Below are 13717 nucleotides of genomic sequence, written 5' to 3' on the forward strand. Positions count from 1 at the left end.
GCCATTAAAAGGGCATTAGTAAACCTTTGTTTAGACATCCTAATCCCAGGAAATTAGGGCCAGATGAGTCCACTTGGTGCTGGGAGAAGGTGGATTACCAGATCGCCTTTCTCCTGTGCAGTTCTGAGAGTGACCTGTCTAGGGCTGCTGTGGAAAGTAGGCTGGAACAGTAATTAATGCCTGTTTTTAGCAACCCTTTTCAGATGTTGATTTCAAACAAGATGAGTTTCAGTATGTGTTAGAGAGGTGAAATGTGTCGATCACCATTGTCCAAGTGAGTGAGGAATCAGAGCAGAATGGGCATTCCCTATTATTTACATCACAGTGCCACCCAGCTCACCATGGAATTCAGAGATTCTTTCACATAACCCCAACACTAAGGAAAAAATGTGGTACCGTGAGGGCATGAGCTAAGAAGTTATGAGACAAGGACCTGGGTGTTGGTTCCACCTATTTGTGCTCTTACTATTCCAGGAAAACAAACAACAAACATGCGGAAAGAAAAAGAGCCCTCATTAGAAGAAAAACACTTTGACTAAGTACATTCTAGATACGTTGCCCTGGGAAATAGAAATACATGTATTTTGGACAGTAATAAATACCCCCATCTGTTTTGATGAACAGATTGTAGTTTTCTGTTATTTCCCCTGCATGTCACACTGACTAAAACTTGCCTGTCTCTGGCAAAGGAAGTTTTTTATTAATCTGATGCAAGATTCTTCTCATTGTGCCCTAGATCTAGATAACTTCTCACTTCCTATGAACCTAAAGTGCCTTAATTTTCCTCACCTCTCCAAGTCACTGCAGGTTTTACATTAGACTGAATGAAGTATTTTTGTCTAGGCTTTTGTCCTAAGCTCTGACTCACCAGATCCTTTCACCCTGCTCTGCTCTTGTGAAGAACCACTGGAGCAGTCATTCCTGGCTGTTTGAGGAGTGTCAGTGAGGTTTTATCAGCAGAGCTGGGCTCAATACTCGGCATCCACAGCAATTCTTGGCTTCCAAGGGCACAGGAGAGGACATCAACAAGAACACCTGAGCTTCTGGGAGTTACACTGGAAACAAGGCTTCTAACTTGAGTGTGGAATACTGGGAGCACAAAGGTGGCTGAAAACCACCATTCGCCCTGAAATCACAGAAAGGGTATCCAAGAACCAACCAACATGACTTGTATTTGCATTTGCTCTTGGGCCTAGTGGAGAAGGGGGAAAATGTGACACCTCCCAGGGTGTCTCAGTACATCTGAAATCAAGCCATACATGTCCCAGTATAACACTTTTGGCTGCATTATGTAGAGATGATGGCAACATCCTCCAGTTACTCTCCAAGAACACACGTACCACTCACCCCAATCTCTCTGCTTCTCTTTTTCAGTGGGTGAGAGCTGGAGATGCCATGCAGAATCCCTCTTTACCTACCTGCGCACAGGTGAGAGAAGAGGAAATGGAAAGATGTGGTTTGGTAGGGACTAATCTGGAGGTACCAGCCCAAAATAAGCAACAGGATTATACCAACATTTTCCTGAGGCTACAATACAGGCAGTGATAACCTCCCATTCCTAAGCATGCCAGGAAATCTGGTATTCGCTTCTCTCAAGTTTACACTTATTTTAAGATAAACAGTATTTTTTATATGAAATTAAAACCTGTGTAATAGTTTTTGGGGGGAATATATCATTGGCTGTGAGGAATGGATCTCAAAAATATTAAAAGGTAGAAAATGTAATAAGGACCAGGAAAATGGGAAGGCCACTGAAAAGCCAGAACTGGAGATGGCAGTCAGGCAGGTTTGAGGGTTGCCAGACGGGTACCTGTAGTAACTCCTGATCAGCAGAAATTGTTGCAATAGTTAGTGATATTTTCCCTAACTCGTGTCACTTATAAACACTGAGGAGAAGAAGTCTACTCTCAGTGACAAGGTGTCCCATCTGTTTTCAACACTTGTCTTTGACCAAACCAAGCTGGCAAAGTGACATGAGGCACTTAAAGCCCATGCACATGCAGCGTGTAGTGATTCACATAAGCACAAGAATGAGAATATTTGCCCAAGAAATGTGGCAGATGGTGAGTGAAACACCTGGAGGCCAATGAGCCCTTGAGTAACATGGAGATTGCTGAGCTGGATCCCAGCAGCTCAGTAAATCCCAGCAGCTTTCTTCACTTGCAGGCTGTTGCTATGGCATTTAAACCTTTCTGTTCAAGAATGATGGGAAGGAAATAGCACATCTTTAGTAGGAGGGCTCCCTGCATGACAAGGGTTAAGCTTCCATCTCCAGTGGGGAGGCAGGAATCTTGCTTTTTACTTTTAATCCCGTGTTTCACTGCCATAAATCTCGTTTCTTGCCATCTGAAAATAACAGCATTCAATTACAGGTAGCCTTGTTGATGCTTCATTGCATTCACATCTGTATAATTAGTAGCAGGGTGTATAGGAAACATAAAATTACATATTTTGTACACAAACAGACAATCTTGGATCAGTTTTAGCAGGCTTGTAGGACTGTCACCTCCTTCATGCTGATGGACATGGTTAAGTACCAGCAGTTCCTGGGCCTCACAGACTTGTTCTGACACAACAGTTGCCACTAAATCTTTGAAAGATGTTATTAGGATAAAGCATTAACTATACTCCTAGTTGTAAGAACTTTAGCAAAACAAAGCTGGAAAATGCTGTCATTAAAAATGGTATTTATGTATTTTCTGCCTTTACATCCATTTTCTACCATCAGACAGCAAAGTTGTCTTGGTCTGGTTTGTTTTCTGCTTCTCATGGTGCTGCGGCTCTGCTGGGAGAGCTTTGTCAGAAGTAGAAAGTTTTTACTGAAACATCAGTTTTGGTAAACACAATTCTATTTACAACATTAACGTTCATGACATTAATTGGAACCTGTCAGGCTTATTAGTGCCTCTCTGAAACAGAGCTCTAACAGAGATACAGAACATGGGCATAAGAGTTTAATAGCTGCCTTAAGGATTACATCACATAATCACTACAGTTCACATGAAAAATGTAGAAGAGAATATTTTATCCTTCTTACGATTCATTTATAATAGGAAGGTTTGAGTCTTATCCTACAGACCTGCCATGTAAACTTTTGGGGCTTGAAGCAGATTTCCTGGGGGGAAAATCTCTAACCCTAGACTGTTTCAGATGTATTTTTAAACTAAAAATCAAACAAAAGAATAGATAGATAGATAGATAGATAGATAGATAGATAGATAGATAGATAGATAGATAGACAGACAGATAGATAGATAGATAATCATAGATGCACAGGGGTCTTTATGGGCTTGTTTTGCTCACATTTTTATGAACTTTGTGCCAGATTTTCCATAACCCTCATCTCCAGATGTCTGTCCAGGCTAGGAAACAAATCCTGCTGTGTGTTTCACGGCACTGCTTTGTTCCAGGAGCTCAGGTTCTCTGCACAGTGCTGCTCATCAAACCTGGTGTCTGGAGCCAGAATCTTGCAAGGATACTCCGAAATCTACACCTGGAAAAATTCACCGTGGTCGGAATGAAACACATAAACCTGGAACCGGCCACTGCTCTGGGACTCCTTCCTTCTGAAGTGAAACAGGTCGGTTCAGAGTCTGGTAGATCTGTGGCTCCACTGAGCTTTCGAGTGGGGAAATATGTCAGCTGGTGAATAATCCATTCCTGGAAAAGCCAGCAATTCCCACCCGGGATTTCAGAGGTGTTGCTGGAATTGAGCTCCACAGAACAATCAGATCTGTACCTTATCAGCACAAAGAGAGCTGACAAGCTCAGGGTTTCTTTTATCACATGCCATAAAGAAGCAAACCTGGTTTCTCCTAAATGAAACTTTGGAGGATATGAGGAATACAGACCTCCCAGAAATCTGTTCAGCTGCTAATTTACAAGGCTGACTCTTTACCTGCCAAGTAGGTGTTTTCCTTCTCCAGGGTCATTCCAGGTAGGGCATATATCTGCACGTGTGCCTGGTTTTATTCCATGTGTTTAAACCTGAGAAACACTCATTGCACTGTCAGGGAATATGGATCTCTGGAACACTGTTACCTTAGATTACATTAGAGACACAACTTAATCCCTGTTCCAGGAGCCTGTGAGCAGCTCTGTAGAAATGACCTGAAAAGAGGGAAAATTGTCATTGCTAAGGTCTAAAAGACAAGAAAAAGGCTTCTTAAGTCTTGAGGCATTATGGGGGTTCATTACCTAAAAATAGGTGTGTTTCTACTCTTTATACTATTAGAAATTACTTTTTCCTCAACTGGATGTATCCTGAGAGTAAAGTTGTTGGGAAAGACTGGAAACTCAACACTGGGCCACTGGGCATTTGAGTTGAATTAGATTTTTTTTTAAATTTCCGTGGGGAAAAAAATATGTGTTATTTTTTTGCTTTCATGAAGACCTGTAACAAATTAACTTTAGAGAAAACAGAGCTTTGTACTTGATGCTACTCTTGGGTTAAGCTGGGCAAGTTTATAGCACTGTCTTGTAGAAATTCTTGATAGAGGCTTCCAGAAGAAAACAGAAACCTGCCAGGGCAGTGCTATGGAACAATTAATACCTAATACTTTCTACATGATAGTAGTGAGCACAAGCATTTGATTTTTAAATATTTATGTTGCTAAGAGGGATATAGTGGCTGTTAGAGTTGATGGGGATGTGCTTTCCAATATGTTTTTTAATCACAGAACTAAATACAAAACGCTTTTTTAATCATCTGAAACAGAAAACATCTCAAAAAAATCCAAATATCCTCAGGAAATAATGCAGATACTTGTGGGGTAATGTGAGGAGAGGTTGTTTCATGATAAATATCTTGGGTTTGGAGTTCTCCAACATGCCAGAGAAGCTGTTGAGCATAGATTTAGTTTCCTTGAAGAGCTGGGGACTAAAGGGTGTAAAAGTTACAGACTATTGGGCATTTGTTCATGGAAAAAAGAGCAGGTTTTGAAAGTGAGAAATCAGAGAGAATAGTATGCCTTTGGCAAGGGAGAACAGACAGTAGGAAATGCTCTCTGCTCTCCAGGGGCTCCTTCTCATTCTTAGAACACATCAGAAAATCTTTCTCTGGTGAGAGTTGGGAAAGGCTGAGCTCCCAGGATAAGTAGGGAGATTTTCAGAACACCTCAGCAGGCTCCAGGGACTGGGTTATTTGGAAAATCCAGCTGGTAAGTGGTACAGTGGCAGCTATGGGGAGAAGCTGGTTTTCCAGCTGAATTTCCTATACAGCATTTAGATGGGTACAACATCCATGTGATCTATTCCTCAGTTTACAGCACAACAGAACACAAAAGGTTACAATGCTGGTTTTAAAATGAGAATCTTAATGTGGGGGGAATTTGCTGAATTTGGCATGTCACAGAATCCCAGAATAGCTGGGGTTGGAGGGGATCTCTGGAGAAAATCCAACAACCTGGCCCAGCAGGGTCATGTGGAACAGGTGACACAGGAAGGTTTGGAATGTCTCCAGAGAGGAAGACTCCACAGCCACTCCAGGCAGCTGTTCAGTGCCCTGCCAACTGCCAGGGAAAGAAGTTCTTCCTCATGTTGAGATGGAACTTCCTCTGTTTTATTCATGGCTGTTGCTCCTCATGCTGTCGCTGAGCACCACTGAAAAGAGTCCTCTGACACCCCTTGGAAATACTTATATGTATGGATGAGACCAGTGATGATGAGCTGTCTCATTGAAGAAGATGGAGGCAGTGTTTCTGCCCCTTCTAGAAACTTTCTCCACAGCTTTTATCTCCACAAGTGGAACCTGATCCGAAACCCACCTCTAGAAAACTCCCAGGTGCTCTGTGATGTGCTGGTTTGTTATGTGTACATAGTTCTTGTGAGCAGATTTGGGGTTTATTCACTGGAAGCCAGACTACCTCACATCCCCTTTTTCTTTCTAATGTATTATTTACATGCACTTGACAAATATCCTCAGCAGCCAGATCTCAGCTACGTGATTGCTTTTTCAACTTAAATACTGACACTGAGCTCCAAAGCAGCAGTGGCCTTTGGCGTATGATAAATAAAAGATTGCTCTGTTCTTTGCTGAGGTTATCGAATCACAGGACCCATAACAATATGTTTTATCTGAAGTTTATTAATGCTTATAAAAAATAAAGGTCAGGTAAACAGAGCTGACATTGTTTTCCCAGTTTTTGGCATGACCTGATGGTGTTCAGGCAGTGAGAAGCACCTGCTCCCAGGGGGGATTCTGCCCTTGGAGGCTGAATCTCCTTTCAGTGCTTATCCAGCAGATCCATCCCTGTGGACACTGGCAGCTTTAGCTTCATTTTTACAGTGGGACCTGATCCTGCTTTGAGGGATCTGATTACCTGATCTGATTGCCTGCAGTAACAGGTCACTGGGACTCAATACTCAGCCTTTCCCTCCCAACCCTGTCTTGTGATTCCAGCAGTAAAGGCAGAAGGATAATTCTGCTGCTTGTTAATCCTGTTATCCTCCCAAGCCTGGGCACAGCTGGAACTTCCTCTCAACAAAATTGCTCACTGAATTCGAGGCAGCTGCATATGTGCAACCTCTCCACAGCTGCTCAGGGATCCACAAGGACATGGCTTGGAGATGATGCAATGGAAATAAAGGTGGATGGGAAAAGGGGGATTGTAGTAAAGGCAGCACTGGACTGGCAGAGTCTGGGGCAGATGTGAGGAGCTGTATCAGAAGGGAAGAGTCACCTCTACTCACTTGTCCTAGTTTAGCAGGTGGGACCAGTTATCAGTGTGTGTGGGTGATCAATGCTATGTATTCTACCCCCTCTATTCATTTCCCAAAGACAATGGACCATTAGCAGCAGCTGCCCAGGGAGTCATTGGCACCTTCACACCCAGCTGGGGGGGGGGCGAGGGGTGGCTGCTAATGGGCCATCAACCGTTCAACAATACCCCCTGGCTCCCAGAGTTAATCACCCATTGTGTGAGTCCCCGCCCTGGGGGAGGGACTGGGTGCTCCCTGAGGGTACATAAGTGGTGGGTAAGAAGACCTCAGGAGCTTCTTGTCGGATCCAGAGGAGCAGCAGGACCTTGACAGGAGCAGACCACTACTCTTGACCAGATTACAACTGCCACTCTCGACCAGACTTACAGCCATCACCTGCACCAACAGGTTTTCCACTTCCTTTTGCTTTGGACTTGGGGGAACCACATGGGTCTCAGCACAAGGGCTTTGGGTTTGTGCCCCAGGACACTGGGTTATACTGCTGGGTTTTGTGAGTTGAAAGCAATTTCCCTTTGTGTCAGTGTATTTCTTGTAATATTATTGTTAAATTTTAGCCTCTGACTTATAATCTCTCTCGTGGTGAGTTCATTTCCCCTGCTGGTTCACCTTTAAACCAGCACACACTGATAAGTGGAAACAACATTGTCTTTAACTCCATCCCTGGATTTGCTGGGGAACAACTGAAAGACAAGAAACAGAAGAGTTTTGTTATGTAGATGTAAAATCACTGTTTAGATGCTCTGGAACAACATCACTTCATTTACTCTGGCCTGTTTAACTGAAACTGAACATTTTCTGATGTGGACGAATGTTATGTTCCAACAATCCTTTTGGAATCATGAAAATCATCACTGGTTTTCATCCCTCAATGAGAAAACCCATAGAAAAGTAATTATACACATTTCTTTTTAACTAACAACTATTTTCAAGCATGAAGGGATTATTTTGTATTATGCAGACCTGGATGAATGTCACAATTTTGCAGTACAGTGTGACATGCTGAAATTCTTCATCCTTGTCCAATAAGAGCTCTCATCACTGGAGATACAATCCTTTGCCCATGGGGCAGGAGGATTGACAAATACCACATCCAATCCCTTACAGAACTCACCAATTTAAGAACAGGGGGGCTTTCTCATGGTTCGTTTTGCCTTTGCAAATAGAGGGAAGAATATCAGGCTTGAGCTCATTGTTTTCAATTGATAACCTACTTCTTAGAGATGCAGTTTAGGAGGAAGACAAGTGCAAGAAGATTTGGGTCAAAGTCAGTGAATGGTTTCACGTGATAGAAAAGCAGAAGAGGCCTTGAAGTGTTTTATCTCCATATTTTTAAATGAAATTATAGAATTTGCTTTTGGAAATGTTTTATCTAGAGAATTGCTATCCTCTGGTGCTTTTAGAAGATTAAAAAATAGGGGAATTAAAACCTCTGTGAATTATGTGATTCAGCTGAATCAAATTATGGGGGTTTTTCCCTTCCTCTTTTTATTTCCTCCAAAATTAGAAAAAAAGTAAATAACCGTGAGTTGGTTCAGGCAGAGAACTGGAAATGCCCTTGTTTGTAAGGTGTAGAGAACACCCAGTGCTGGCTGTCATACTCTGGGGTTCAGGCAGAGCTGGGGCTCCTGCCACTCTATTCAGATGGAGGAGGCAGAGCTGGGTACTCCTGACACTTTACTCAGATAAAGGGGCAGAAGGAGGAAGGCTGCAGCTGCTTTGGGCACCCTGACCTTGTGCTCAACCCAGACAGCTGCAACAAGCCTAGCTTTCTAAGGTTTTCCTTGGTTAAAGCAGTCAATGAGGCCACAAGCTCTCTGTTGCTCATGGTGTCCTCCTGCCGCCAGCACTTGCTGCCTTTCCCTGTGCTTCTCCATCGTTGTCTGTCTCCAGCACTCAAAGCAGATTCCTCTCACCAGTACAGTGGTTGCTAGTTGGCATTTCCACTTTTCAAAATAAGGTCCCAGGGTGTTGTGACCAGCACAGCTACAAGAGGAATAGTTCTGCTCAGGAGTGGTCACAGGCTGAACTGACTACGCATGGAAAATCAAAAGTGGAAAAATTTGGTATGGAGCACAGAAATTTTGGGTGCAAGAAAAAGCACTATAAAATCACAGCATCACTGGCAAAGCCAGGAGGGCAAATGTTTTCTTGCAGCCCCTGTTCTGACCCTCCTACTTTTAATCTCTGTAGTCCTCATCCTAACTCTTGTCTGGAATTCTACCATCCTCCAGGAGAAGCCAGACTCCATCAGCAGGGTATGTGGTGGGAGTCCTGCCTTTCATGAATTCAAAAGGAAAAGTTTTGCTGTTGTAGTCCATCATTTTATATTGGCTGAAGAATTAAATGGGGCTCATTATCTTAGAGCAATTATGACCCTGGTGATACTGCTTTGTGTTCGTGCTCCCACCCAATCTGTACAAGTTCCTTCATGCCAAAGGAATTAGAACTCCTGCAACCTGGTGGATATTACAAGTACTGCTTGGTGTCTGTGGTGTGTATTTTGAAGCTGTGTCTGCAGAGACCACCAATGTGTCTTAAAGAGGACGGAAAGCAGGAAGTAGTGGCAGATCTGCTTACTTCCAACTTTTCCTAGCCAAAGGAAAGCTGGGATGTAACCAGTGCTTTCCAACACTGTTCCTTATGACCGTTCCATCTTTGTTATTTCTTTTCAGGATCCTGCTGCTTTAGGGGCTCACTGTACCTATCTCACCTCAGGCACTGCTCTTGTGCTGTGTCTGCAAAGGCCAAATGCTGTGAAGAAGCTAATGGAGCTCCTGGGACCAGAGGATCCTAAACTAGCCCAAGCACTAGATCCCTGCCTCTGGAGGGCTCAGTATGGCACCAGCACAGTCAACAATGAATTTTACGGTAGGTTTTTATAAAAGAAAAAGCCAAAGGCTCAGATATGTAACTGGAAAATATATAATATACTGTTCCCTCCTGCATTGTCACTACAGATTCAGCCTTGGCAGGCAATGGAGACCATTATTCCCTAGAAAGCTTTCACTGTTTTCTTGGTGGCTGAGCTGAGTGTCTCTCAAGCAATAAAATATTCTCATAGAAGAATATTTTAACCAAAAAGGTTTCTTTCCAGAACTGCTCTAGATCTGTCTTCCATCAGAACACATTTCCTTTGATCTCTTACCTGCTTGATGTTTTTGTTATTTTGCCTTGGTTATTTTGTAATTATCCCCAATAACCTGTCTCTCTTCTCTGCTTGTGTGTGTCCTCCTGATGTCTTCATAACCCATTGGCCAACTCCAACCAGATTTCACAGAGGAATTAAAGACTCATGATCCTGAGTTTCTGTAACATCTCAAAACATTAAGGACTAGCAGAGAGGTGATCAAAATTTCTCTGACTGACATGGCAGATAAACTCAGTTGTTTTCCATTGGGAAGGGTTCTTTCCAGCTGGCATGTGAGCAGATCATGAAGTCAGCAACCTTGGAGTGCAGAACCATCCCAGCTCATGTGCCAGCAGGGAGAGAGACTGGGATGTTGCAGTGTGTGTGTGTGAAGGATGTAGCTGTTCTGGGAGGGCTGGGCCTCACCGCTGCCTCACCACTGTGTTATCTCGGGGAAGGAAACCTTTTATTGTGAGCTCCTCTGTCCGGGTACCTCTCTGGAAGTGAGCCTTAGTGGGGTGGCCTGAGTGCTGGACTTTGCCGTTTGGTGGGGAGTGAGGAGTTGTTTCTTTTGCTTTTGTGTGCCCGTGTTATATTGCATTTTGCATTGAATTTTCCCTTTTCTGTGTAAATACATAAGCCTTTCCATTTTAAGTTTCAGGTTTTTTCTCTCCCTTTCCCTTGCGGGGCAGAGGGAGGTTGCATTGCTGTGGTGAATACTTGGCATTTTATCAAGGTCAAACCACAACAGAATGAAGTACCACTGTGTACAGCCTGAAGGAGAGAACCAACTGCTTGATGCAGAACCTTCTTTTATCAGATTGGAATCTGGAGGACCAAGACTGAGCCAAGAGAACTCTCTCACCATGATCCCATGGGATTTCATCTGTGGGAGTGATTGAAGAGCAGGACCTACCTACACAAAAAGAGTGATAAGGGCTCCTTACCCAATACTTTTCTATTATCAGCCCCTGCTTCTTTTGCTCTTAAGGTTAATCCCACAGAATCACAGACTATTCTGAGTTAGAAGGAACCCACAAGGATCATTAAGTCCCACTCTTAAATCAATGGCCCACACACAGGATTGAACCCATGACCTTGGCATTATTACAAGTAAGTTTTAACCAACTGAGCTAATCTCAGGGTCAGTGGTTTGTCTGTCCAAGCTGCCTTGAGACTGAGAAGTCCTCAGTCATGACTAAGAATGGGTAATATATACCCCAAACTTCAGAAACCTGCTATAGTTAGAGCATCCCCAGCATAACTCAGTGAAAGATGACTATATTAATTAGAGAGGCTGAGTCTCATCCTATTTGGTTGGGAGTCACAGGTAGCTCACTGTGTTTGAGAAACCCTCAGATGTTCTGCTTCAGGATTCCCTTCAGGTCTCTGTGCTGGGATCTGAAGTCACCTTTTAAGTCTGGGCTGAGCACAGAGCTGAGCTGCCACCTGCTCTCTGAGCCCAGACTATGAGCATTATGTACAAAGCCATCCTGGCACACATTCCAGAAAAATGGATTTAGCTGTAGCTAACTGATGAGTCTGATCCAGCTGCTCTGCCAGGGAAGAGTTTATCCACAAGGAAAGGAGTGTTCCTAAACCCTTGTACCTCCAAGAGCTTGTCGTTAAATACAGGTGAAACATTTACCTACGGATTAAGCAGGGAGAACTTTCCATGGATAATCTGGCAGACTGTAAGACCATCTTCCTTTCCTAGGAGGGAATACTATGCTTGCTCAGTTTTGCTCCTGCTGAGGAAGAACTTTAGTTAATGCATGAAGCAGAGTGAATTCTTGCTGTTTCCTCCCAAAGTGACTGCGGAAATTCAATTTTATGAAGACCAGGTTCCAGGGAGACCGTTGAACCGGGTAATGCAGCTTTCATAGTCTGAGGCTCAGCTGCAGAGTTAAACCTGCCCTTCTCTCATCTCTTCTGAAGCCTGCAGTGTCATTGTATAGTGCTTTTTCTTGCATCCAAAGATCTCTTATGTGTGTGCACCTTACACTGTCTTATACCTTGAGCAAAGCAAGAGTAAAGTGTTGCTCACTTTGGGAGCATTTGTGTCCTCTAATTGCATCAGTGATTTAAACATGGAAAGTACATAAAGGATCCAGCACAGCTCATACACAGCTGACTTATATAACCTTAGAATTGTGATCTGCTGCGTTAAGGGCTCTGGCAATACAATACCTGGAATTATGGAGTTCAAACAGGGCTGAGTGCTCTCAGGTGGGATTCTTTGAATGGGTAGCCTCAAAGTTGGGAATATTTCAGAGGATATTTGTGTATTTGTATCCCAGGAGTATGGATCTGTGCCAGCACATTGACAAGCTACGTGGACTCCAATTATACAGTAATAGCTTTTCCCTCTCTAATAATTTTCCACCCACCAATCTCAAAACATTGAGTAGTGCTTTATAATGCTAGTGCTTTATAGGGAAATACTCAGCTGCTAAGCCTGGAGGGACCTCTCAAGTCACTGAGTTCAGTGAATTCCCTCACAGACAGCCCATCACACATTCCCTTTCAGAAGCATCCACCCTATTTGGCTGGTTGTCACAGAGTTTCTCTGCTGCTCTGATAGCTAAAAATCTTCTTACATTTTCAACCTTAAATATAGTCACATACACTTTGTGCCCATTTGTTCTTGTGCCATTATCTGGACTTAAAATAGTTCTTTTTATGCCTCTGACCTTTTTTACCCTGGAATGTTTATCAGAAATCAAATTGCTTCTCAGCTTTGGGTCATGTTGGGTCAAACAAGCCAAGGCCTTTTAGCTTTAACTCTTCAGATAATTCTCCATTCCTTACAACATTCTCACATCATTTCTGTGTACTGTTCAAGTCTTAATTCATTTTTTTTAACCCTAAGTTAACAGAAAATACACTGCCATCAGCAATGCCTCATGCTAATTCTGATTTCTGTGGTCAATCAGAGCCCCCAGCCTATTTGGGAGCTGTATTGTTGTTACTAAGCACATTTATTTTTCTAACTAGTTGCTCTTTTCCTTTGATAAGATCAACCTGATGTGATCCAGAAGCAAAGGAACAACAATGGGATTTAGAGCTGATATTGAAGAGTTTCACAGGCTCCTTAACGATTCCCTTGGCTACACTCTTAGGAAATAGGAAGAATCTTGTTTACATGAAGAAGCTGCTAAGTGATAATAGGACAGAATCAAAATACCAAGGAGGCAATGAAACTATTCTAAATATAATGGGTTTAAATGTTTGCTATTACTGTACAGAACATCTGGCCTTTAAAGCAATTACTTCAGTAAGTTGCACATCATCAATCTCTCCAAAAGATGAGTGTGAGTCTAGAGATGTTTAATTCATGGCCTGAGAGAATCTTCTTGTTTTATTTATCTCTCAGGCTCCAAATCCTATCAAATGGCTGTCCGGGATATGAAGCTGTTTTTCCCAGAAGGGCTGTGCTGTGCTGAGTGTCAGACATTGGAGGAGGAAGAGGTAGGATCTGCCCTTTCCTGGGCTTTTTCCTGCTGTGTCAGAGTAGTGTCTTTGGCTCTGCTATCCCATGACTTCTTTCCTGTTATGCTTTAGATAATGCTGCTTTTGATATGTTTTACCAGCTGCTGAGTTTTCCTTCTTCTATGGATATTCCTACCACACTGTGCTCCCTCTGTATTGACCCAGACAGCCTTGGTGGAGAAGAGCTGGTTCAGATCTGTTTGTTCAGAATGCTGTGCTGGAAATTCAGGAGGGCTCAGTGTTTCAGGAGCAAAGCTCCCAGATCGTCAACATTGCTTTGGAAGGGGGGTATTTGCTTTGGGCAGGGATAGCAGCATCATCCGTGAGTGCTAAGGCACAAATGACCCAGGGGCTGTTTTGTATCAGCTTTGTGTCATT

The 13717-nt window shown here is 43.1% G+C and overlaps 1 protein-coding gene across 1 annotated transcript in view; it reads left to right on the forward strand.

The window, feature by feature from the left end:
* DNAAF8 (dynein axonemal assembly factor 8) overlaps positions 1–13717 on the forward strand; it is a 103280-nt gene that overhangs the window by 75838 nt on the left and 13725 nt on the right. Inside the window, 4 exon segments of the mRNA XM_071571512.1 lie at positions 1375–1428; positions 3411–3580; positions 9393–9588; positions 13224–13318. Of these exon segments, the coding sequence (XP_071427613.1) occupies positions 1375–1428; positions 3411–3580; positions 9393–9588; positions 13224–13318 (515 nt within the window).

Source organism: Pithys albifrons, chromosome 16, assembly GCF_047495875.1.
Source record: "Pithys albifrons albifrons isolate INPA30051 chromosome 16, PitAlb_v1, whole genome shotgun sequence".
In the NCBI taxonomy this organism is placed as follows: Eukaryota; Metazoa; Chordata; class Aves; order Passeriformes; family Thamnophilidae; genus Pithys; species Pithys albifrons.